The following is a 23,594-nucleotide window of genomic DNA, read 5'->3' as shown; positions in this document are numbered from 1 at the left end:
ATATTCTTTATCTACATCCATTCCTTTTCCAAACATTTATACAAAATTTCTTGCACAACAGCAATTGACGACAAGCCAAAAATGTATTTTAATGCTTTGTTGATCTGAATTGGTGGAATTGTTTTGTAATTACTTTCAAAGGGCCATTCATGCTAGGATTGACACCATAGCAGAAGCTTAAGGGTCAGAAAGCTAGACCATTAGAAGAACATGGAGAATGCTGGTCATGGCTCATTGGATGTTTGTTGTATTTGGACAAATACATGATCATTGTCTCTAAGTGTTTGTGTTTTGTAATGTTTACCCTTCACATTTTTTGACAATCTGAGAAGATTTAGTTTTTGAAATGATGGTGTATTTAATTTTTTTGTGTGGGGGGTAGCTGCTAATTTCTGAAACACCTCAGAGAGAGAGAGTGTGTGTGTGTGTGTGTGTGTGTGTGTGTGTGTGGAATCAAGGCAAAAAGATTTGTCATCTAATCTGAGTTTGCATTTAATTCAGTGGTACATAATTTCACAAGTGTTAACTGAAATATACTTTGGTAATCCGTTTATCTGCAGATATATATTATATATGAAACGATTGATATAAGATGTGGAGGGACCTCTTCGACAAAGTGAAGAAAAATAGAATCCTGTAACTGATATATTCATTTATCTTAGATGCAAACAATTGTTATCCATTCAGTCTAAAGAAAGGGGTCGATCTAACTAAAACAATATGAACAGAACACAGTATACCACAAACACTTCAATATATTCAGTACTACACCTTGTTCAGGATAATGTGCATGCATTGAGTTACACAACAGACCTGGAGTGGGGCTCTGCTTGCACAGCACGGACACTATCATGTACACAATAATCACCAATTTGAAGTGTATTAACACGTTTGGTTCGGGATAAGTAGGTTACAGACTGAGGTTGTGGCGGGGATCACAGTTCAGTCTTGTTGACTAAAACCACGGTTATGTTGAGGCACTACACTCCAATTTGTGGTTTCTTTGTTTCGTCGTTTTTTGTGTCCCGAGTGTCCCCTCGAAAGGACAACCTCTTTAACACAGGAGCAGATATGTTTTGGAGCCCTTAATATCCATTCGAGGATGGAGAATCATTCACAATGATTACCAGCCGACTCGTCTCATGCTACAACTGTGCAGGCGATCGGTCGGATTTAGGAGTGGTTTGTGTATCTGCCCTAGATGAGATAGTTATATCTGTGTTGGTGCTCCCGAGTTACCCTTAAGCCGTCCAAGCAGAGCCAGTACCAGAAGTGGAAGCGCTTGTTTTATATTCTTTGATTCAATATTCAGAATTATACTGAAATCACATACGTATAAGTACAGGGCTTGGGTGGGTGGAGATTTGTGACCCGGGGGGGTTACAATTCTCCACGAAATCTCATTGGACGAAAATAAAATGAACAGGTAGGATATATAATTGCAGTGAAAAACTGCAGAGTGATGGCGAAATGTGATCTATGTATCCCGCTCTGTCTTTCTCACAGATGTACGTCAACTGGCTGCAGTGCTCACTTATACCACAGGAGGACGCTGTGACTCAGCGCTTAAACTGGGCAGCTTTGTTTCTATTAAACACTGATTAGGTCCTCAAACCTTCAATCACAATAAGCGTTTCTCTGTGGCAGCAACCACAGTCGAGATGAACACAAGATAACTTTACGGTCCTTAAGACCTGGTTCAAAACATTCTGATGAGCAGAACGCCAACTTGTCAGTTGTTAATATGTTCTAATGAAAAGCGATTATCCAAATAAAAACAATATTGCACATCATTTTACAAAACGCCAAGACTTTGTCCACAGTGATAAAACAGTGTACAACAAAGGACAACATCGTTGGCTACAGTGTCTTTGACTGCAGCGTTATATACAAAGCAAAATGATCTCTATGGCCCATCCATTCAACTAATAAGTTATCATATTACGTTAACCAACATTAATTTAGCAAGATTGAAATATGACAAGTAATAATATTGTGATCTCAAACTTTTTTCCAAAATACTTTTTTTCTATGTTTAACTAGCAACGTAACCATGAGGAAATCATTCTCAGGGTCTCTCCCAAAGGGAGCCCTCGTGTTGCTAGAGGACGTTCCCCTTCCAAAAAAACCTGCCTTGTTCATGTAAGTTATCACACCATAAAGCACTGAAACAAATATTCCCACATAAGACCATGCTAACAGTAATTATAAAACACTGACAATTTCCCATGGATACTTTTTTAACCAACATCTAAAATTGTTTCTTTATAGATAGAATTGAAGAGTTTATTTCCATAATGCTACATCCACAAATTTATCACATTTGTGTTTTTTCATCAGAAACTATTTCTTATGGGTACCTTTATGTGTGTCAAATTTTATTGTTCTCAGATTTTTTAATTCATAGATTTTAGATGTGTATGAAAATGTGTTTATTTTTGCCAAATGCAATAGAGTATAACCATTGTTTAGCTGGAATGGAATGTTCATATCCTGTATATTTGACTGTGATATGTGGTGGTCTCACCTAGCTATCTTAAGATGAATGAACTTACTGTAAGTTGCTCTAGATAAGAGCACCTGCTAAAAAACAAAAATGTAAAATGTAAATGTGTTACAAGTAGATATCATATTACTATATTTAATTATTATAATAAAATATATATATTGATGTCACAGATGTATCATTTGTTCATTTATAAAAATTTTAGTATTTGTTACATTTGACTGTGTTAAACCTAGCAGTACTACTTATTTCTATGAGAGAGAGGCAGTAATTTAGCATTTTGCCCAAAAAACATGATTATTTCTCTCTCTGAAATGAAACCATCAAGTGATAGATTTTATACATGTCTTGTCATTGAACAACCCCATGTCATGATTACATAGTGAAAAAAACACACCAATCTCTTTCCTAATTTCTTTAAACAATAAAAACAAATTTACCAACATTTCTGAAAATTGATATATAGCATTTTGGCATTAAACTCTTCAATTAAAGGCTCAGTCAATGCAGGCAATGTTCTAGTAAGATCCCCAAATAACCACATATTTTCAAAGTTGCTATGAGTGTCTATTAATCAAATTGTGTAATAATAGGAGAGAATCATACATCATATTAAGTAAGGGAAAGTGTTATGATAATGTATTGTCCATTTGTAAAAACTATCAGTGGCTAGATCAGTGGCCAGAGTATTTTCTAGTAAGAGATATGATGTAACTGATAGAGAACTTTTCTTACATTGCAGTTAACATTTTAGTCAGCGCAATCAAAATGTAAAACAAGTAACTTTACTTTACTTAACTTTAAGTGCTAACAACACTTTCTTGCACTACTGTTGGCAATTCAACTCGATAAAACATTCAAACCTGCAGTCTGGGCTCAGAGTTCCTCTAGAAATAAATGTGAAAATAAGGGGATGGGATAATCGAGTGCCATTCCATTTGTGAAAAGAGAGGGGAAAATACGGGGGGGGGGAACTGCCCCCGGACTCTCCCAAAAAAATTGCACCCTAATGGTCTAAGTATTGCCACAAAATATTGTAGAATATCTTCAGGAGAGTTCTCCTCCAAAGCGGACAATGACTCCTGTCCAGAAAGACTCTCGGGCCAATAGTTAATAAGTAAAGCCGGGTCATGTCTTGGAGGAGACAAACCACCAGCACTGATATGTATTTCTATATATGCCTACCTCTTTTTCTGATATCTTTTATATATATATGTTCCTTTAGACATGTTTATTTACAGTTCAAATAAATCTAATAATACTAGCAGCATTCACAACATCTGAGTCTGACTTTCAAACGACACTTTAAACATAAATACTGTGTTCAATATCTCTATAAACTAGTTTCATCAATTGTTTTATATATATATATATATATATATTTATTTTTTTATATTCATAGTTCTAATACAAGTGCAAATGACCAAAAACAGTTTCTTTCACAACAGAAAATGAAAACATGATGATAGCTGTCCTTGGTCAGTGTGAGATTATATTAATAAATCTACATAAAATATATGGTAAAAAACCAAACATGAATATGTGAGACAAAATGTCCGGTATTGCACATTCCTTTCAAAATGCACTTTATAAGGTTTTATTCTAATTCGCTAATCATTCATTGTCAGGACATAAATATTGGCTCACATCTGTGCCAATTCTGAGGATACAAAATCACATATTTGGATTCTACTGCAAAGAGATCCGTTTTATGGACAGGGTGAGTTTCATACCTGTGGAACCCTTTTCCATTAAATCACTGTACATCTATTACTAGTTAGTTGCACGCTAACGCATCAACCTAATGTACAATTTGTACTCTGTAATTTAATCAATATTACACTTTCATAGATCTATTTGTCATTTAAAAATATTTTTTATATGGCACATGGAACATATCTAAATTTGGCAAAACAACATAATATATTTTTGAGCAATAATTTTAATTATATCTGTATTATATAAATATGTTTAACTTTTGTCTATAAACATAAACAACATTTTGTTTTCTTGATGGAAAAATAACATTTTTAAATCACTTGTTGAACAGTGGCGGACAGTGCAGTGCAATACTCATCAAGGATACAGCAACAGTTACCATAGTGATAGGAGCCTAAGCCATCCAAAGGCAGTTTGGAGCTGACCCTTTGAGAGAAGGAACATTTTCTCCACTAGAAGCTTTTTAGTAAGTCACAAAAATACTACAGTCATACTTAACAACGCGTCAGAGCTTGTACACTATTTACAGTGATCCACACTGAGATCAGGTGCCTGACAAAGATGTCACTGCTTATAATCACTCCCTTGCTCTTTTTCAATGGTCTTTCCTCAATTCCTTAGCCTAGTTCGAATACCCATACTAACATACTGTATACTACATACTTAATATACTAGCAATATACTACATAGTATAAGTTCATTTTAGTATACTGTAAAGGAACGGTATCCCTTCAGTTGAGCGTACTAGTGCTTTGCCTGTTTACCGGAAGTTGATGCTGTTGCTATGCAACCTCTCGCTAGCTTGTTAGCATTACAAGCTAGACGTTTTACGACTTCGGGTTTGTTATCAAATTCAATCTGGAGTGCCAGAGAGTGTTCTGGGCATTCGTAAATTCAGAGCGTTGTCAGATTGTCTGTTTGTAAATTCAGAGCGTTCAGAGCGCTAACTGGACGCTCGGGTTGATCCAAGCGTTCTGAAGTCCCAACTGCAGTCAAGCACCCAAGCTAACTGGCTAAGTACTTCCAGACACAAATGAGAGAACAGCTCACTCTGACCATTTTACTCCCCCTAGCAAAGCTGGTTAGGCTGTTTTCATATTATCCAGAGCGTTGGTAACTGTATCTGTGCTGCTGGCAACAATTTAATTATACTTTTTTTGAGGATGTTTACTGACACCGGCCATATTGAACTGGTGTCGAGCGTTAGTAAATTCATCAGTTATTCTGTGCTCTGGCACACTCAGAGGAGAGCGCTCTGAAATCGGAGTAGATAGCCAGAGCGAATTTACAAACGCACCCGAATGTCCATTGAGAACGCACAACAACTATACCACTTAGCTAAACTAACAATGATGGGAATAATCAAGTCAATAAATGTTGGGGAGTTAGTTAGATAGCATATAGTTAATATACTAGCAAGTTTGATGTATTAGTAGCCAACTAACGTTAGGTAGCTAACGTTAGCTAACATACGGGTACATACTGCTGTAATGATGGGGCTCCCGAGTGGCGCAGTGGTCTAAGGCACTGCATCTCAGTGCTCGAGGAGTCACTACAGACCCTGGTTTGATTCCAGGCTGTATCACAACCGGCCGTGATTGGGAGTCCCATAGGGCGGCACACAATTGGCCCAGCATCGTCCGGGTTAGGGTTTGGCCAGGGTAGGCCGTCATTGTAAATAAGAATTTCTTCTTAACTGACTTGCCTAGTTAAATAAGGTTAAATAAAACATTTTTTTAACAAAATATATCCTGTTCGTAAGGACAGCGTAGCTAACAAATTGTCAGCCAACATAATGTGTAAGGTAACTTACTGGAAAAGTCATTACTTTATTTCATTGCTCAACAGTTTCTTAACATTTGTCATATTTGTATCTGCTCTCGTTGGACTTTGGCTGCATATTTTCTGCCATATTCTTAAAATCAGATAAAAAAAAAATGATATTATGGGCCCTAAAAGCACTGCAATACTGCCCACTGCGTGTATACTTCGTATTTTGGCGAATGGAGTACGACATCCGGGAACTTTTGGCATACTAACTATATCCATACTATGAACAATAAGCACACTATACACTCAATTTACGTCACAAATGGTTAGTATGAGTATTCGAACACAGCTCATCTCTCTGTCCAAGGAGGTGAGGAAACACAAGGAATCGAGGAAAGAGGACAGCAGGAATTGAGGAAAGGCAATTGAGAAAGAGCCCCAGCTCATCTGTCAGACGACTTTTCCGCTAAGAACGCTCCTCACAGTTTAACGACGTGTCAATATCTAAAACCAAGCTAGCCTTGTTGTTTTTGGCACTAACAGTGGCTGGAGCTAGAAAGGACACACAGCCACTTAGAAAGGGGAAAGGGGACAAGTATAAATATGATGACAATGCGTGAGCAAAAACAAACGTTGCGGAGTGCTCAAGATGAGGTCAAAGTTCATGAAGCGCGATCTATGTCGTCACGGGAGGCTTGTTTGTTTCTCTCCCATCTTCCTCCAACTGTGGTTCTTTCGTTCATGACTGACCCGGATTTTAAAAAATGACCACATTCTCTTCTGACCACTGACCATGACCGTGGGTAGCAGTCTTTCTCGACGATGGTCATCTCCGCACGTGATGAACAGGGTTTGCCGCAGGTGCTTTTCGATATTCTCTCTTTGCTGTGGTTTCACAGGGTGATATACACGACTAGCTACACAATGTCAACATCCTCAGTCCTCCACCGCTCAGTCTTGGAAGGCTACTCCATGTTTACAGGTAGGTGACTCGATGGCACTCTAAAACATCCCCTCGTAAAAACAAACCACAATCGGATGAATGTGACACTTAAACACACAGGCACAAACACCACACTGAACAACCCCAGCTCACCTAACCCTCTGTATCCTTTGACTCCATAGCCGAGGGACTAGGGCTCCCGAGTGGCGCAGTGGTCTAAGGCACTGCATCTCAGTGCTCGAGGAGTCACTACAAACCCTGGTTCGATTCCAGGCTGTATCACAACCGGACATGATTGGGAGTCCCATAGGGCGGCGCACAATTGGCCCAGCGTCGTCTGGGTTAGGGTTTGGCCGGGGTAGGCCGTCATTGTAAATAAGAATTTGTTCTGAACTGACTTACCTAGTTAAATAAAGGTTACATCATTTATAAATGTTTTTAAACTAGTGGATTGATCAAAAGGCAGATATGAATAACACAAAAGCGGGTGGAGCTGGGCAGTGACGTCTAACTGCAAATTATTCAGCAGAGGGCGCTATCTTACACTATTTCATTTCAGAGTATTGACTGATAATCTTTCTGGCTGATTTGGAAGTGGACTGAACTGAACCTTTCCTTTATAAGTTATTTGGGCCACGGAGAGGGGAATGTCTCTGAGCATCTGTTATATTTGATATGAGGCTAAAAGCAGCTACCGCTGACATCATATAGGGTCAGAAAAGGGCTGGAAGAGTGAGGTGTAGCTCTATATCCAGTGAGCACAAGATGCAAAAAAGACATTTTTTAAACATTTTTTTCAACCCAATATTTTCTGCATCTTTTATCGACCAAAAATATATGTATTTTCAGCGTGTTTTCAAGCAAAAATACATATTTTCAGCATTTTTTTTAACCCAATATACGTCTTTTAACTTCTTGTGCTCATAGGGAAGTGTATGGGGTGAACTTATTTAAACTGTGTGTATGTTAGGCAAACAGAAGATCCTTTAGAGCGAGGTGAGCTGGTCTATTGCTTGGGTGTGAGGGGAGTGTCTTACAAAAACAAATGGAAGGGGGTTATTTTTTCTAGATGTGGGGTTCGGGAGATGAAGGGGTTCGTGGGGGAGAAAGGTCTGCTCTCTCAAGAGTAGATGGTGATGACCTCGCGACCGCCACCACGAACCAGGAGGACCCTGTTGAGACCCTCAGTCAGGACCTCCAGGAACTCCATGTCTGAGAGAGAGAGTTAAGGAAAACAGATAACGGGTACACCTCTATAGCCCCGTGCTATTGTTTACTAGTAGACAGATAACGGGTACACCTCTATAGCCCCGTGCTATTGTTTACTAGTAGACAGATAACGGGTACATCTCTATAGCCCCATGCTATTGTTTACTAGTAGACAGATAACGGGTACACCTCTATAGCCCCATGCTATTGTTTACTAGTAGACAGATAACGGGTACACCTCTATAGCCCCGTGGTATTGTTTACTAGTAGACAGATAACGGGTACACCTCTATAGCCCCATGCTATTGTTTACTAGTAGACAGATAACGGGTACACCTCTATAGCCCCATGCTATTGTTTACTAGTAGACAGATAACGGGTACACCTCTATAGCCCCATGCTATTGTTTACTAGTAGACAGATAACGGGTACATCTCTATAGCCCCATGCTATTGTTTACTAGTAGACAGATAACGGGTACACCTCTATAGCCCCATGCTATTGTTTACTAGTAGACAGATAACGGGTACATCTCTATAGCCCCATGCTATTGTTTACTAGTAGACAGATAACGGGTACACCTCTATAGCCCCATGCTATTGTTTACTAGTAGACAGATAACGGGTACATCTCTATAGCCCCATGCTATTGTTTACTAGTAGACAGATAACGGGTACATCTCTATAGCCCCATGCTATTGTTTACTAGTAGACAGATAACGGGTACATCTCTATAGCCCCATGCTATTGTTTACTAGTAGACAGATAACGGGTACACCTCTATAGCCCCATGCTATTGTTTACTAGTAGACAGATAACGGGTACACCTCTATAGCCCCATGCTATTGTTTACTAGTAGACAGATAACGGGTACATCTCTATAGCCCCATGCTATTGTTTACTAGTAGACAGATAACGGGTACATCTCTATAGCCCCATGCTATTGTTTACTAGTAGACAGATAACGGGTACATCTCTATAGCCCCATGCTATTGTTTACTAGTAGACAGATAACGGGTACACCTCTATAGCCCCATGCTATTGTTTACTAGTAGACAGATAACGGGTACACCTCTATAGCCCCATGCTATTGTTTACTAGTAGACAGATAACGGGTACATCTCTATAGCCCCATGCTATTGTTTACTAGTAGACAGATAACGGGTACATCTCTATAGCCCCATGCTATTGTTTACTAGTAGACAGATAACGGGTACATCTCTATAGCCCCATGCTATTGTTTACTAGTAGACAGATAACGGGTACACCTCTATAGCCCCATGCTATTGTTTACTAGTAGACAGATAACGGGTACACCTCTATAGCCCCATGCTATTGTTTACTAGTAGACAGATAACGGGTACATCTCTATAGCCCCATGCTATTGTTTACTAGTAGACAGATAACGGGTACATCTCTATAGCCCCATGCTATTGTTTACTAGTAGACAGATAACGGGTACATCTCTATAGCCCCGTGCTATTGTTTACTAGTAGACAGATAACGGGTACATCTCTATAGCCCCATGCTATTGTTTACTAGTACACAGATAACGGGTACACCTCTATAGCCCCATGCTATTGTTTACTAGTAGACAGATAACGGGTACACCTCTATAGCCCCGTGCTATTGTTTACTAGTAGACAGATAACGGGTACACCTCTATAGCCCCATGCTATTGTTTACTAGTAGACAGATAACGGGTACATCTCTATAGCCCCATGCTATTGTTTACTAGTAGACAGATAACGGGTACACCTCTATAGCCCCGTGCTATTGTTTACTAGTAGACAGATAACGGGTACACCTCTATAGCCCCGTGCTATTGTTTACTAGTAGACAGATAACGGGTACATCTCTATAGCCCCGTGCTATTGTTTACTAGTAGACAGATAACGGGTACACCTCTATAGCCCCGTGCTATTGTTTACTAGTAGACAGATAACGGGTACACCTCTATAGCCCCGTGCTATTGTTTACTAGTAGACAGATAACGGGTACACCTCTATAGCCCCGTGCTATTGTTTACTAGTAGACAGATAACGGGTACACCTCTATAGCCCCGTGCTATTGTTTACTAGTAGACAGATAACGGGTACATCTCTATAGCCCCATGCTATTGTTTACTAGTAGACAGATAACGGGTACATCTCTATAGCCCCATGCTATTGTTTACTAGTAGACAGATAACGGGTACATCTCTATAGCCCCATGCTATTGTTTACTAGTAGACAGATAACGGGTACACCTCTATAGCCCCATGCTATTGTTTACTAGTAGACAGATAACGGGTACATCTCTATAGCCCCATGCTATTGTTTACTAGTAGACAGATAACGGGTACACCTCTATAGCCCCATGCTATTGTTTACTAGTAGACAGATAACGGGTACATCTCTATAGCCCCATGCTATTGTTTACTAGTAGACAGATAACGGGTACATCTCTATAGCCCCATGCTATTGTTTACTAGTAGACAGATAACGGGTACATCTCTATAGCCCCATGCTATTGTTTACTAGTAGACAGATAACGGGTACACCTCTATAGCCCCATGCTATTGTTTACTAGTAGACAGATAACGGGTACACCTCTATAGCCCCATGCTATTGTTTACTAGTAGACAGATACTTACTTGTAATGGCATGTGACACAGCTTCTATGGGTACATAGAATGATGTAACACAGTCGTTCCCAACCGGGGGTACTTGGCCTATCCACAGGGGGTACTTGGCCTATCCACAGGGGGTACTTGGCCTATCCACAGGGGGTACTTGGCCTATCCACAGGGGGTACTTGGCCTATCCACAGGGGGTACTTGGCCTATCCACAGGGGGTACTTGGCCTATCCACAGGGGGTACTTGAGAAGACTCATGAAACCATAGTCCTACTGGTAAAATGCATGAGGGGTATTTCAGGGGTACTCCGGGCAGAACAAAATTCAGTTGGTGGTACAGTAACCAAAAAAGGTTGGGAACCACTGACGTAACACGTACTCCATTCTGTAAACCTGCCACGGGAGTGTTAACTTTACGTAATACGTACTCCATTCTGTAAACCTGCCACGGGAGTGTTAACTTTACGTAACACGTACTCCATTCTGTAAACCTGCCACGGGAGTGTTAACTTTACGTAACACGTACTCCATTCTGTAAACCTACCACGGGAGTGTTAACTTTACGTAACACGTACTCCATTCTGTAAACCTACCATGGGAGTGTTAACTTTACGTAACAGGGAGGGAGGGAGGGAGGGAGGGAGGGTGATGGAGGGAGGGAGAGAGAGAGAGAGAGAGAGAGAGAGAGAGAGAAAGAGGGAGAGAGAGAGAGAGAGAGAGAGAAAGACAGAAAGACAGAGAGAGAAAGAAGGATACAGTTCTCATCTCCAGACCGGTTATTGGGCGGCCCGGGCATATTGAGGAGCACCAGCTTGGCCTCTGAGGATTTCTTCACGATGACACCGTTCAGCCTCAGTGCCGTGTGCATGCGCCTCACATTGGACTGGTTTCTGGTGGAAAAAAACAAGATGGTCTCTACTAAGCTCCAAACCAAAGCTTCATTTGGTCATAATGCAGTATTATTTTGAGGTATTCAGCAAAACAAAATGTGGAACAGCAACCTCTTCAGGCTACTAATTCACAAACAGCTGAAAGAAATGGTCACTCTTTCACTCATTCATTCTGTCACTTCTGCATTAACTTTTTCACTTGGAAACACTCAAAACATAATCAACTTGTGCTATGCTGACTTGATCAATGGAATTCTAGAGGAAATTCCTATGTACCAGACCACAGTTTTTTGTAAGCTCCACCAAAGTTTGAGCTACGGAAATACTTACAGGTTTTCCCACTCACTGCAGCATGGCATGGGGAGAAACAAAAGATTAAAGGATAGAATCCAAAAAGCACAGATTTTTCTCTGTACTGACAGTGCTCTATCATGAAAACTTTACTGTTGCATGCACACTTAAAGTAGTTTTGAGTGAACTATCCTTTCAAGATGTTGAATTTAAACTGCTGCCATTTTGAAACCGAAAGTCCCAAGATGTGAAGAATGCCAATCAAAATGTTACTCTTCAGGAACTTTCAGTTCCAACATGGGAGTATACCGGTTTTGCCAAACCACACTCACGGCTTCATGTTGAAAATGTCTTTGATGCCCTCCGGCGTGGAGGCGCCAGGCGGCTTGGCCGGCTCGCCGTCGGCCTTTTCTGTCCAGGTCATCTGGACCTGTGCAGACCCTGGGGTCTGGGCCCCTCCCTCGGAAGCTGGAGTCAGAGGGGTAGCTGGGGTGGCAGGACTGGTCGGGCTGGTGCTGTCGTGGATGAGCTGGACCTGAGTGGGAGGGGACACAGTGACAGAGGCAGACTGAGACCACGAGACAGAGGGGGGAGAGACGAGGTGAGATGAGGCAAGTTGGAACCACAGAGTAGGTGTGAGGGTCAGAGGAGGGAGAGAGAGAGAGCCGTTATCAAGAAGGCCTTGCATTTGGAGGTCAGTCATACAGTTGGGCTGATTAAAAAGTAAGTCTGAAAAAGAATGATTGAACCAACACATCTGTAGCCTACTCACCTTATTACGACTTGTAATCCAAGGCCAGAAATTCAAAGGCAAACAATACTTTTCCTGACTTTTTCCCTAACTGTTACACATATGAACAACAAAGGCCTACGATGCATTTCCTGGTATCCCATGAAACACTTTGACTAGTCGAGAGCCTGTGTGAGTCTTGGTCCTCAGACTTATCCAGTCACTTCACAATAAGTCTGGTAAATGACTTCTTGTAAGTGGTTGACCACCCAGGTCAACACCATCAGTTCACAACGCCAGACCTTTAATCATTCCCTGACCGTGCCTCACCGCAAAAAAACAACCTTACAAAAACACTGGTATGGTGAGTTGGAAGAATCCACTACTTCAGGGTTACTGACCTCAATGTCAACACCAGCGGTTCACAACCCCAGCCCTTTAACCATTCCTAGACCATGCCTGACTGCAATTTCTCACAGCATAAAAAATAAGGAAGTTTGAAAAACAAATACCCAGGATCAAAACCACTGATGACCTAATATTTCAACATCTCACAAGTCAATTGACTGCTCTGATCTCCAAGTCTTTGCTGGCGCAGGCACTGGCCTGTTAGCAGGAATTCTTAATTATATAGTATACCCTGGTTAGAGTGAATGTGGCTCGGTTGACCGGACAGTATCAGTACCAACCTCTTCCTCTGGTTTCTCCACCTTGCTGCTCACTCCAGGCTGTTCTTCGGTCACAATCAGCTGGGTGGTCACCACCGCCGGATTCTTACGCCGGATGGATCCGCGGGATGAGTCTGTGATGCTCTGGATCTGTGAAAGGAAGACAAATGGCTGAATGAAGATGCTAGTATCCTTTTCACAACACTGATACAAACTGAGCCAAGCTGTACTGAGCTGGCCTGCTTACGCATCCATCGTAGTTGCTGGAACCATGGTGGAGAGGACAATGAGAAAATAAAAAACATCACAGCCAGCAGTTTGGTTTTGGTCGACCCTATTGTGTGAATCAGGCATAGGAGTGCTAATATCATCACAATATGATTGATAAGTTGTTTTGTGTCGTCTACACGGTGTAACGGTTGTTGCAAGGAGAGGACCAAGGTGCAGCGTGGTACGTGTTCATGATGGTATTTATTAAAACTGAACACTGAATCAAAAACAAAGTGGAACAAAACGCAACAGCTCTGTCAGGCGAAAAACACAAGACAGAAAACAACTACCCACAAAAACCCTGTGGGAAAGGCTACCTAAGTATGGCTCCCAATCAGAGACAACGATAGACAGCTGTCCCTGATTGAGAGCCATAGCCGGCCAAAACAAAGAAATACACAAAACATAGAAAACGGAATATAGAATGCCCACCCTAGTCACACCCTGGCCTAACCAAAATAGAGAAGAAAAACCTCTCTATGGCCAGGGCGTGACACACGGAGACAAAACAAGGTTTTGAACGTTGACGGTTTCAGAACATTGTCTGTCAATGTAGACAATTCTATCCCTTTCGGGTGAAGCAATACTGTCTTCCCTTTGTTCTTATGTCTTAATTGTAATTAAAGTAATAGTTCGTTTGGCATAGTGGAACTATGTCACTGCCTTGTCCGCTTGTTGCCCACATCCCCAGGACACAAAATAGCAGCAAGTAAGATGGAGATCAGAGGTTGTCTTTAATGAGTGCAGTTCGCATGTGGCTAGTTTGCTTCAACTACCTTCACTAAAACCACTGCAGGTTTTGCTTGAAAATGTTGGTTTTGAATTCTCACGTTCTGGTACGTCTGCCTCGTGATTTGTTGGAGGGAAAAAAAAGTCTTACCCTTTTCGAACTTACCAAGAGAGTTTGTCATTAATCCAAGACCTTAGTCACTGCTGTTTCCTAGGGTCTGGGATTCCAAGACTAATTCAGACATGGTTCAATGGCATTGTGTTTTAATTCCAAAATCATGTAATTCAACCTTTATTTAATTAGGCAAGTCAGTTAAGAACAAATTATTACTTACAATGACGGCCTACACTGGCCAAACCTGGACGACGCTGGGTCAATTGTGCACTGCCCTATGGGACTCCCAATCATGGCCGGTTGTGATATTGCCTGGATTCGAACTAGGGTGTCTGTAGTGACGCCTCTAGCACTGAGATGCAGTGCCTTAGACCGCTGTGCCACTCGGTGTTGTGTGTTGTGGAGTAACATGGAGTAGCGGTGTGGTGAATGTAAAACCATAGAAATAGAATTATGGCCGTTTTCCATTCTAGTAATTATATTTCTAAAGCGGTACCTCTCTCTCTCGCTCGGTCTTGGTCAGGTTGATCTGCTTGAGGATCTGCGATCGCTGTTCCATCACCAGGGTCTTCTCATAGGTGTAGGCTGAGATGTCACTGTCGTGCTGAGAGAGGAGAGGCCTGGGTTAGAGCAACATCGAGGATGGGCAGAGACCAAAGAGGTTAGGTAGTATGGACAACTTGTTTTTATATGGAGGTTTAGTAGGTCTACGTGTTGGACAGCAGCACTGCATGGAACATTACATGGAACAACAGCTTCATGCATAAGGATAGCATGAATGCACTGATTGTAAATCGCTCTCGATAAGAGCATCTGCTAAATGACTAAAATGTACACTACCATTCAAAAGTTTGGGGTCACTTAGAAATGTCCTTGTTTTTGAAAGAAAAGCACATTTCTGTCCATTAAAATAACATCAAATTGATCGGAAATACAGTGTAGACATTGTTAATGTTGTAAATGAGTATTGTAGCTGGAAATGGCTGATTTGGAATAGCCTTCATTTCTCAAAACAAGAATAGACTGATGAGTTTCAGAAGAAAGTTCTTTGTTTCTGGCCATTTTGAGCCTGTAATTGAACCCACAAATGCTGATGCTCCAGATACTCAACTAGTCTAAAGAAGACCAGTTTTATTGCTTCTTTATTCAGAACAACAGTTTTCAGCTGTGCTAACATAATTGCAAAAGGGTTTTCTAATGATCAATTAGCCTTTTAAAATGATTAGCTAACACAATGTGCCATTGGAACACAGGAGTGATGGTTGCTGATAATGGGCCTCTGTATGCCTATGTATATATTCCATAAAAAATCTGCCGTTTCCAGCTACAATAGTCATTTACAACATTTACAATGTCTACACTATATTTCTGATGAATTTTATGTTATTGTAATGGACAAAAAATGTGTTTTTCTTTCAAAAACAAAGACATTTCTAAGTGACCCCAAACTTTTGAATGGTAGTGTAAATAAAAACAAATATTTGTACTGTATATTTAAACATATTTGTAACTATGAGAAACTGTATGATGGATTAAACCAACTCAGTGGACCTATGTTTAATGTCTGAGTAGGCTTCAGCTGTAGGACCATGCAACAGCCCCTTTAGGGACTGTATATCTGTTATTACACACTGGACTTCCTCCCACCTGAAGCAGCCGTAGACAGACTTGGAGACTTACCATTTCCACCACTTCAACCTCGGCATCGATACGCAGGTGATACAGGAAGGTGGACAGGTCTTTCTTCATCTGGATGCTGTTGTCATCCATCTGGGCCACGGTGAAGATGCGCATCTTACACTTCCTCCACACCTGTCGGCAGGAAAGAGGATTGTAACCTGCTCATCTATAACCTGTTTTACGGTAATCTGGTTAGAACCTTCATGATTTGGTACACAGTAGAAACTGCCATTGCATGTGTATCAGTGGAGGCTGGTGGGAGGAGCTATAGGATGACGGGCTCATTGTAATGGATGGATTTGGATAATTGGAACGGAGTCAAACGTGGTTTCCATATGTTTGATACTGTTGCATTTATTCCATTCCAGCCATTACAGGGAGCCTGACCTCCTATAGCTTCTCCCACCAGCCTCCACTGATAACCATATTGATTAGTTAATGCGCTGACGAATGCTCTGCACCATCGTTTTTTACCTGTACATTGCACTTTACTATATAACTGAGTGCATGAGTAGTTATACACTGAGTATAGAACACATTAAGAACACCTGCTCTTTCAATGACAGACTGACCAGGTGAATCCAGGTGAAAGCTATGATCCCTTATTGATGTCACTTGTTAAATCCACTTCAATCAGTGTCGATGAAGGGGAGGAGACAGGTCAAAGAAGGATTTTTAAGCCTTGAGACAATTGAGACATGGATTGTATATGTGTGTGCCATTCAGAGGGTGAATTGGAAAGACTAAATATTTAAGTGCCTTTGAACGGGGTATGGGTAGGAGGTACCAGGTGCACTGGTTTGTGTCAAAAACTGCAACGCTGCTGGGTTTTTCACGCTCAACAGTTTCCTTTGTGAATCAAGAATGGTCCACCACCCAAAGGACATCCAGCCAACTTGACACAACTGTGGGAAGCATTGGAGTCAACATGGGCCAGCATCCCTGTAGAAAGCTTTCGACACCTTGTAGAGTCCATGCCCCAACGAATTAAGGCTGTTCTGAGGGCAAAAGGGGGGGTTCAACTCAATATTAGGAAGGTAAAACATGGCCAAAGCAACGTGACCCATATCTCAGGGAGGGCGTGTGGTGGGCAGCCTACCTTGTGCTGGCGCAGAAGGAAGGGCAGCAGCATCAGCATGCCTCCATCATGGACGATCCACCACACGTCGATGTGGCCCTCGGAGAAGCGTTCTCCATTGGATGGGAAGGCAGCGATGTTCTTGGGCACCAGCAGGGCCAGGTGGGCGGCAGTGGTCTCCCTAACCAGCTCTACAGGACAGGACAGAGGGGGGAGGGGTTCAGCTAATATGAGTCTGATCATCACTCAAAAACCTTTATGGAGAATCTACTTCATCCTGTATAGGTGGTATATGGATTATAGTGATGATACTGATATTGTGGACCAAAAATAAAAAAATATAAGGATTATTTGTAATGATTTATCTACAACCTCCCCCAAAGATACAGATTTTTTCAATCCAACAGACAGATTTGATTACCGAAATGATTCAGAATTTACTTAGAAAGGTAAAATGGTAATTAGACAGTAATAACCTAACGCTTGTTTTTGTTTTTCATATCCCTTTACTTCCTTTACCCCCCCCATTTCAATTGGCCATTCATTGTTCACCCCCTCTGTGACCCACCAATGAAATCCCTCCAGGTCTGGAGGTCATCGGCCTGCTTCCAGTTGCGTGGCCAGCTGACCAGCACCGTGTTGTGCATGAGGCCGCCCAGCCCGCTAGCCTGGAGCAGGTGGGAGGTGGCGTCGCGCATGTTGGACGAGATGGTGACCTGGCAGAAGCCTTTTACCTTCTCTGTCTCCATCAGCTTACGCAGAGACTGGAGCAGGGAAGGTGGGTGGGTAGAGGGAGGGAGCGGAGAGGGAGATGCGGGGTGAGAGAGAGAGAAGGAAAGGAGGAAGAGAGAGCGAGTGGGAGGGTAGGGGGAAGAGAGAGTAAGGTTTCACGAACCAACTAAGCCACAGAGCCCTGCATGACATCTCAATCAAATTGTATTGGTCACATACACATATTTTGCAGATGTTATCGCAGGTGTAGCGAAATGCTTTAATGTTTCTAGCTCCAACAGTGCAGTAATACCAATACAATACAAAACAATATACACAAATTCTGAAAATGTAAAGAAAGAAATGAAGAAATATCAGAATGAGCAATATTAGAGTATATTAGTGTATTCAGAAAGTATTTATACCCCTTGACTTATTCCACATTTATTTGTGCTACAGCCTGAATTCAAAATGTATTAAATATATTTTTTTCTCATCCATCTACACACAATACCCCATAATGACAAAGTGATAACATGATTTCAGAAATGTTTGCCAATTTATTGAAAATGAAATACAGAAATATCCAATACATGTTAGAACCATGTTTAGAGCTGTGAGTCTTTCTGGGTAAGTCTCTAAGAGATTTGAACACCTGGATTGTACAATATTTTCTCATTATTATTTTTTAAATTCTTCAAGCTCAGTCAAATTGGCTGTTGATCATTGCTAGATAGCCATTTTCAAGTCTTGCCATAGATTTTCAAGCCGATTTAAGTCAAAACTGTAACTAGGCCACTCAGGAACATTCAACGTTGTCTTGGTAAACAGTGTATATTTACCTTGTGTTTTAGGTTATTGTCCTGCTGAAAGGTGAATAGGTCTCCCAGTGTCAGTTGGAAAGCAGACTGAACCAGGTTTTCCTCTAGGATTTTAACCTGTGCTTAGCTCTACTTCGTTTCTTTTTATCCTAAAAAACTCCCTAGTCCTTGCCGATGACAAGCATACCCATAACATAATGCCACCACCATGCTTGAAAATATTAAGAGTGGTACTCAGTGATGTGTTGTATTGGATTTCCCCCATACATAACGCTTTGTATTCAGGACATTAAGTTAATTTCTTGACCAATTTTTTTGCATTTTTACTTTAGTGCCCTATTGGAATATTTGTATTCTGTACAGGCTTCCTTCCTTCTTTTCACTCTGTCAATTGGGATAGTATTTTGGAGTAACTACAATGTTGTTGATCCATCCTCAGTTTTCTCCTATAAACTCTGTAACTGTTTTAAAGTCACCACTGTCCTCATGGTGAAATCCCTGAGTGGTTTCCTTCCTCTCGGGCAACTGAGAAAGGAAAGACGCTTCTATCTATGTAGTGACTGGGTGTATTGATACAGTGTAATTAATAACTTCATCATGCTCAAAGGGATATTCAATGTCTGCTTTTTTTCATTTTACCCATGTACCAATAAGTGCCCTTCTTTGCGAGACATTGAAAAACCTTCCTGGTCTTTATGGTTGAATCTGTGTTTGAAATTCACTGCTTGACTGAGGGACCTTATAGATAATTGTATGTGTGGGGTACAGAAATGAGGTAGTCATTCAAAAATCATGTTAAACACTATTATTGCACACAGAGTCCATGCAACTTATTATGAGACTTGTTAACCATATTTTTACTCCTGAATTTATTAGGCTTGCCATAACAAAGGTGTTGAATACTTATTGACTCAATTTAAACCCTTTTACAGTGCATTCGGAAAGTATTCAGACCCCTTTTTCCACATTTTGTTACGTTACAGACTTCTTCTAAAATGTATTAAATCGTTTTTTTCCCTCATCAATCTACACATAATGACAAAGCAAAAATAGGTTTTTAGTAGGGGTGAAACGGTTCACAAAACTCACGGTTCGGTACGATACGGTACAGTGGTGTCACGGTTCGGTACGATACGGTACGGTACAGTGGTGTCACGGTTCGGTACGATACGGTGCAGTGGTGTCACGGTTCGGTACGATACGGTACGGTGCAGTGGTGTCACGGTTCGGTACGATACGGTACGGTACAGTGGTGTCACGGTTCGGTACGATACGGTGCAGTGGTGTCACGGTTCGGTACGATACGGTGCAGTGGTGTCACGGTTCGGTACGATACGGTGCAGTGGTGTCACGGTTCGGTACGATACGGTGCAGTGGTGTCACGGTTCGGTACGATACGGTGCAGTGGTGTCATGGTTCGGTACGATACGGTATAGTGGTGTCACGGTTCGGTACGATACGATACGGTACAGTGGTGTCACGGTTCGGTACGATACGATACGGTACAGTGGTGTCACGGTTCGGTACGATACGGTGCAGTGGTGTTACGGTTCGGTACGATACGGTGCAGTGGTGTCACGGTTCGGTACGATACGGTGCAGTGGTGTCACGGTTCGATACGATACGGTATAGTGGTGTCACGGTTCGGTACGATACGGTACAGTGGTGTCACGGTTCGGTACGATACGGTGCAGTGGTGTCACGGTTCGGTACGGTACGGTACAGTGGTGTCACGGTTCGGTACGATACGGTATAGTGGTGTCACGGTTCGGTACGATACGGTATAGTGGTGTCACGGTTCGGTACGATACGGTATAGTGGTGTCACGGTTCGGTACGATACGGTACAGTGGTGTCACGGTTCGGTACGATACGGTATAGTGGTGTCACGGTTCGGTTCGATACGGTACGGTGCAATGGTGTCACGGTTCGGTACGATACGGTACAGTGGTGTCACGGTTCGGTACGAAACGGTGCAGTGGTGTCACGGTTCGGTACGATACGGTACGGTACAGTGGTGTCACGGTTTGGTACGATACGGTATAGTGGTGTCACGGTTTGGTACGATACGGTATAGTGGTGTCACGGTTCGGTTCGGTACGGTATGGTACAGTGGTGTCACGGTTCGGTTCGGTACAGTGGTGTCACGGTTCGGTACGGTACGGTACAGTGGTGTCACGGTTCGGTACGGTACGGTACAGTGGTGTCACGGTTCGGTACGATACGGTGCAGTGGTGTCACGGTTCAGTACGATACGGTATAGTGGTATCACGGTTCGGTACGATACGGTACAGTGGTGTCACGGTTCGGTACGAAACGGTGCAGTGGTGTCACGGTTCGGTACGATACGGTACGGTACAGTGGTGTCACGGTTTGGTACGATACGGTATAGTGGTGTCACGGTTTGGTACGATACGGTATAGTGGTGTCACGGTTCGGTTCGGTACGGTATGGTACAGTGGTGTCACGGTTCGGTTCGGTACAGTGGTGTCACGGTTCGGTACGGTACGGTACAGTGGTGTCACGGTTCGGTACGGTACAGTGGTGTCACGGTTCGGTACGATACGGTGCAGTGGTGTCACGGTTCAGTACGATACGGTATAGTGGTGTCACGGTTCGGTACGATACGGTACAGTGGTGTCACGGTTCGGTACGATATGGTGCAGTGGTGTCACGGTTCGGTACGATACGGTATAGTGGTGTCACGGTTCAGTATGATACAGTGGTGTCACGGTTCGGTACGATACGGTACAGTGGTGTCACGGTTCGGTACGATACGGTGCAGTGGTGTCACGGTTCGGTATGATACGGTATAGTGGTGTCACGGTTCGGTACGATACGGTGCAGTGGTGTCACGGTTCGGTACGATACGGTATAGTGGTGTCACGGTTCGGTACGATACGGTACAGTGGTGTCACGGTTCGGTACGATACGGTGCAGTGGTGTCACGGTTCGGTACGATACGGTGCAGTGGTGTCACGGTTCGGTACGATACGGTGCAGTGGTGTCACGGTTCGGTACGATACGGTATAGTGGTGTCACGGTTCGGTACGATACGATACGGTACAGTGGTGTCACGGTTCGGTACGATACGGTGCAGTGGTGTCACGGTTCGGTACGATACGGTACGGTACAGTGGTGTCACGGTTCGGTACGATACGGTATAGTGGTGTCACGGTTCGGTACGATACGGTATAGTGGTGTCACGGTTCGGTTCGAAACGGTACGGTGCAGTGGTGTCACGGTTCGGTACGATACGGTACGGTACAGTGGTGTCACGGTTTGGTACGATACGGTATAGTGGTGTCACGGTTCGGTATGATACGGTATAGTGGTGTCACGGTTCGGTACGGTATGGTACAGTGGTGTCACGGTTCGGTACGATACGGTGCAGTGGTGTCACGGTTCGGTACGATACGGTGCAGTGGTGTCACGGTTCGGTACGATACGGTACGGTACAGTGGTGTCACGGTTCGGTACGATACGGTGCAGTGGTGTCACGGTTCGGTACGATACGGTATAGTGGTGTCACGGTTCGGTACGATACGATACAGTACAGTGGTGTCACGGTTCGGTACGATACGGTGCAGTGGTGTCACGGTTCGGTACGATACGGTATAGTGGTGTCACGGTTCAGTACGATACAGTGGTGTCATGGTTCGGTACGATACGGTACAGTGGTGTCACGGTTCGGTACGATACGGTGCAGTGGTGTCACGGTTCGGTACGATACGGTATAGTGGTGTCACGGTTCGGTACGATACGGTGCAGTGGTGTCACGGTTCGGTACGATACGGTATAGTGGTGTCACGGTTCGGTACGATACGGTACAGTGGTGTCACGGTTCGGTACGATACGGTGCAGTGGTGTCACGGTTCGGTACGATACGGTGCAGTGGTGTCACGGTTCGGTACGGGTTCGATACATCAACAAAATGAATACCTGAGAAATACGTACTTTTGTATTTAGATTTTCCATTTATTATAATAGTAAACATGGGTAGCTTCAATTCCCAGGAACATATGAAAACAAAGGGACAAAAAAAACAGCAGTGCCTGCCTTATAACATGAAATAAAATAGTCATTTAAAACAGAACTTCAACAAGAGTGTGTAGTCCAGCAGCATATATCAACATTAAGTCACATAGCAGCGCCTTAAACAAAATAGGACCACCTGAGACTGGTTACTTGAACAAAAATTACAAATAAAAACATTTTTATCAGATTTTCAAGTTTTTCTTTAAGAAGATTAGTCTATCCACATGATCTGCAGTGAGCACAGATCGGCTTGCTGTGACAATGTCAGCTGCTGTGGAGAATACCCTCTCGCTAGGGACAGAGGTCCCAAGCACAGCCAGGTAGCGCCTTGCTAACATGGCAACATGAGGGTATATTAACTCTTTGGATCAGCATCCAGGGGAATACAGTCCACTTCCCTGTATGAAGTCACCTCCTCCTCCATGACCTTGACCTTTGACTTGGCTCCCTGCTCCTGGGTCGTGAACAACTCCCCAAAAGCTCAGCCATGGCAGACTTCTTTTCTGGAGGAGAACCCCTGTCTGCCGTCTCTGGAGAGGGCTTGACCCTGCACAATTGAATTAGATAAATTACTATCTCTGAAGTGGCTTCAAAAATAGGATTTGTTGTTGGAAATATATATCAGACACTATTATGATAATTACAATTATTACCTCATAATTAATTGTTAAATCACTAATTAATAAAATAATAAATGTCACATTAACAAAATAAATACAATACCTGTTGTGAGTTCATTGTAGACTCTCAGACGAGCAGCAGCATCCAGATGCAGCAGGGACTTGAACTGGGAGTCCAAAGCGGTGCTCT

The 23,594-nt window shown here is 42.7% G+C and overlaps 1 protein-coding gene across 3 annotated transcripts in view; it reads right to left on the bottom strand.

Moving 5' to 3' along the window:
• Positions 1–7,285: 7,285 nt before the first annotated feature.
• slc12a5a (solute carrier family 12 member 5a) overlaps positions 7,286–23,594 on the bottom strand; it is a 283,125-nt gene continuing 266,816 nt past the window's right edge. For all 3 annotated transcript variants that reach the window (XM_029692998.1, XM_029692999.1, XM_029693000.1), the window contains 9 exons: positions 17,784–17,979; positions 17,237–17,406; positions 16,138–16,269; positions 14,954–15,061; positions 13,365–13,493; positions 12,278–12,480; positions 11,985–11,999; positions 11,521–11,654; positions 7,286–8,150 (listed from right to left, as the gene is read on the bottom strand). In XM_029692998.1, coding sequence (XP_029548858.1) covers positions 8,059–8,150; positions 11,521–11,654; positions 11,985–11,999; positions 12,278–12,480; positions 13,365–13,493; positions 14,954–15,061; positions 16,138–16,269; positions 17,237–17,406; positions 17,784–17,979 — 1,179 coding nt within the window. In that variant the 3' untranslated portion in view covers positions 7,286–8,058. The remainder of the gene's footprint in view (positions 8,151–11,520; positions 11,655–11,984; positions 12,000–12,277; positions 12,481–13,364; positions 13,494–14,953; positions 15,062–16,137; positions 16,270–17,236; positions 17,407–17,783; positions 17,980–23,594) is intronic.

This window comes from Salmo trutta, chromosome 16 (genome assembly GCF_901001165.1).
Source record: "Salmo trutta chromosome 16, fSalTru1.1, whole genome shotgun sequence".
NCBI classification, from domain to species: Eukaryota; Metazoa; Chordata; class Actinopteri; order Salmoniformes; family Salmonidae; genus Salmo; species Salmo trutta.
The sequence above is the reverse complement of the archived record's forward strand: the minus strand, read 5'-3'. Positions and strand labels throughout refer to the sequence as shown.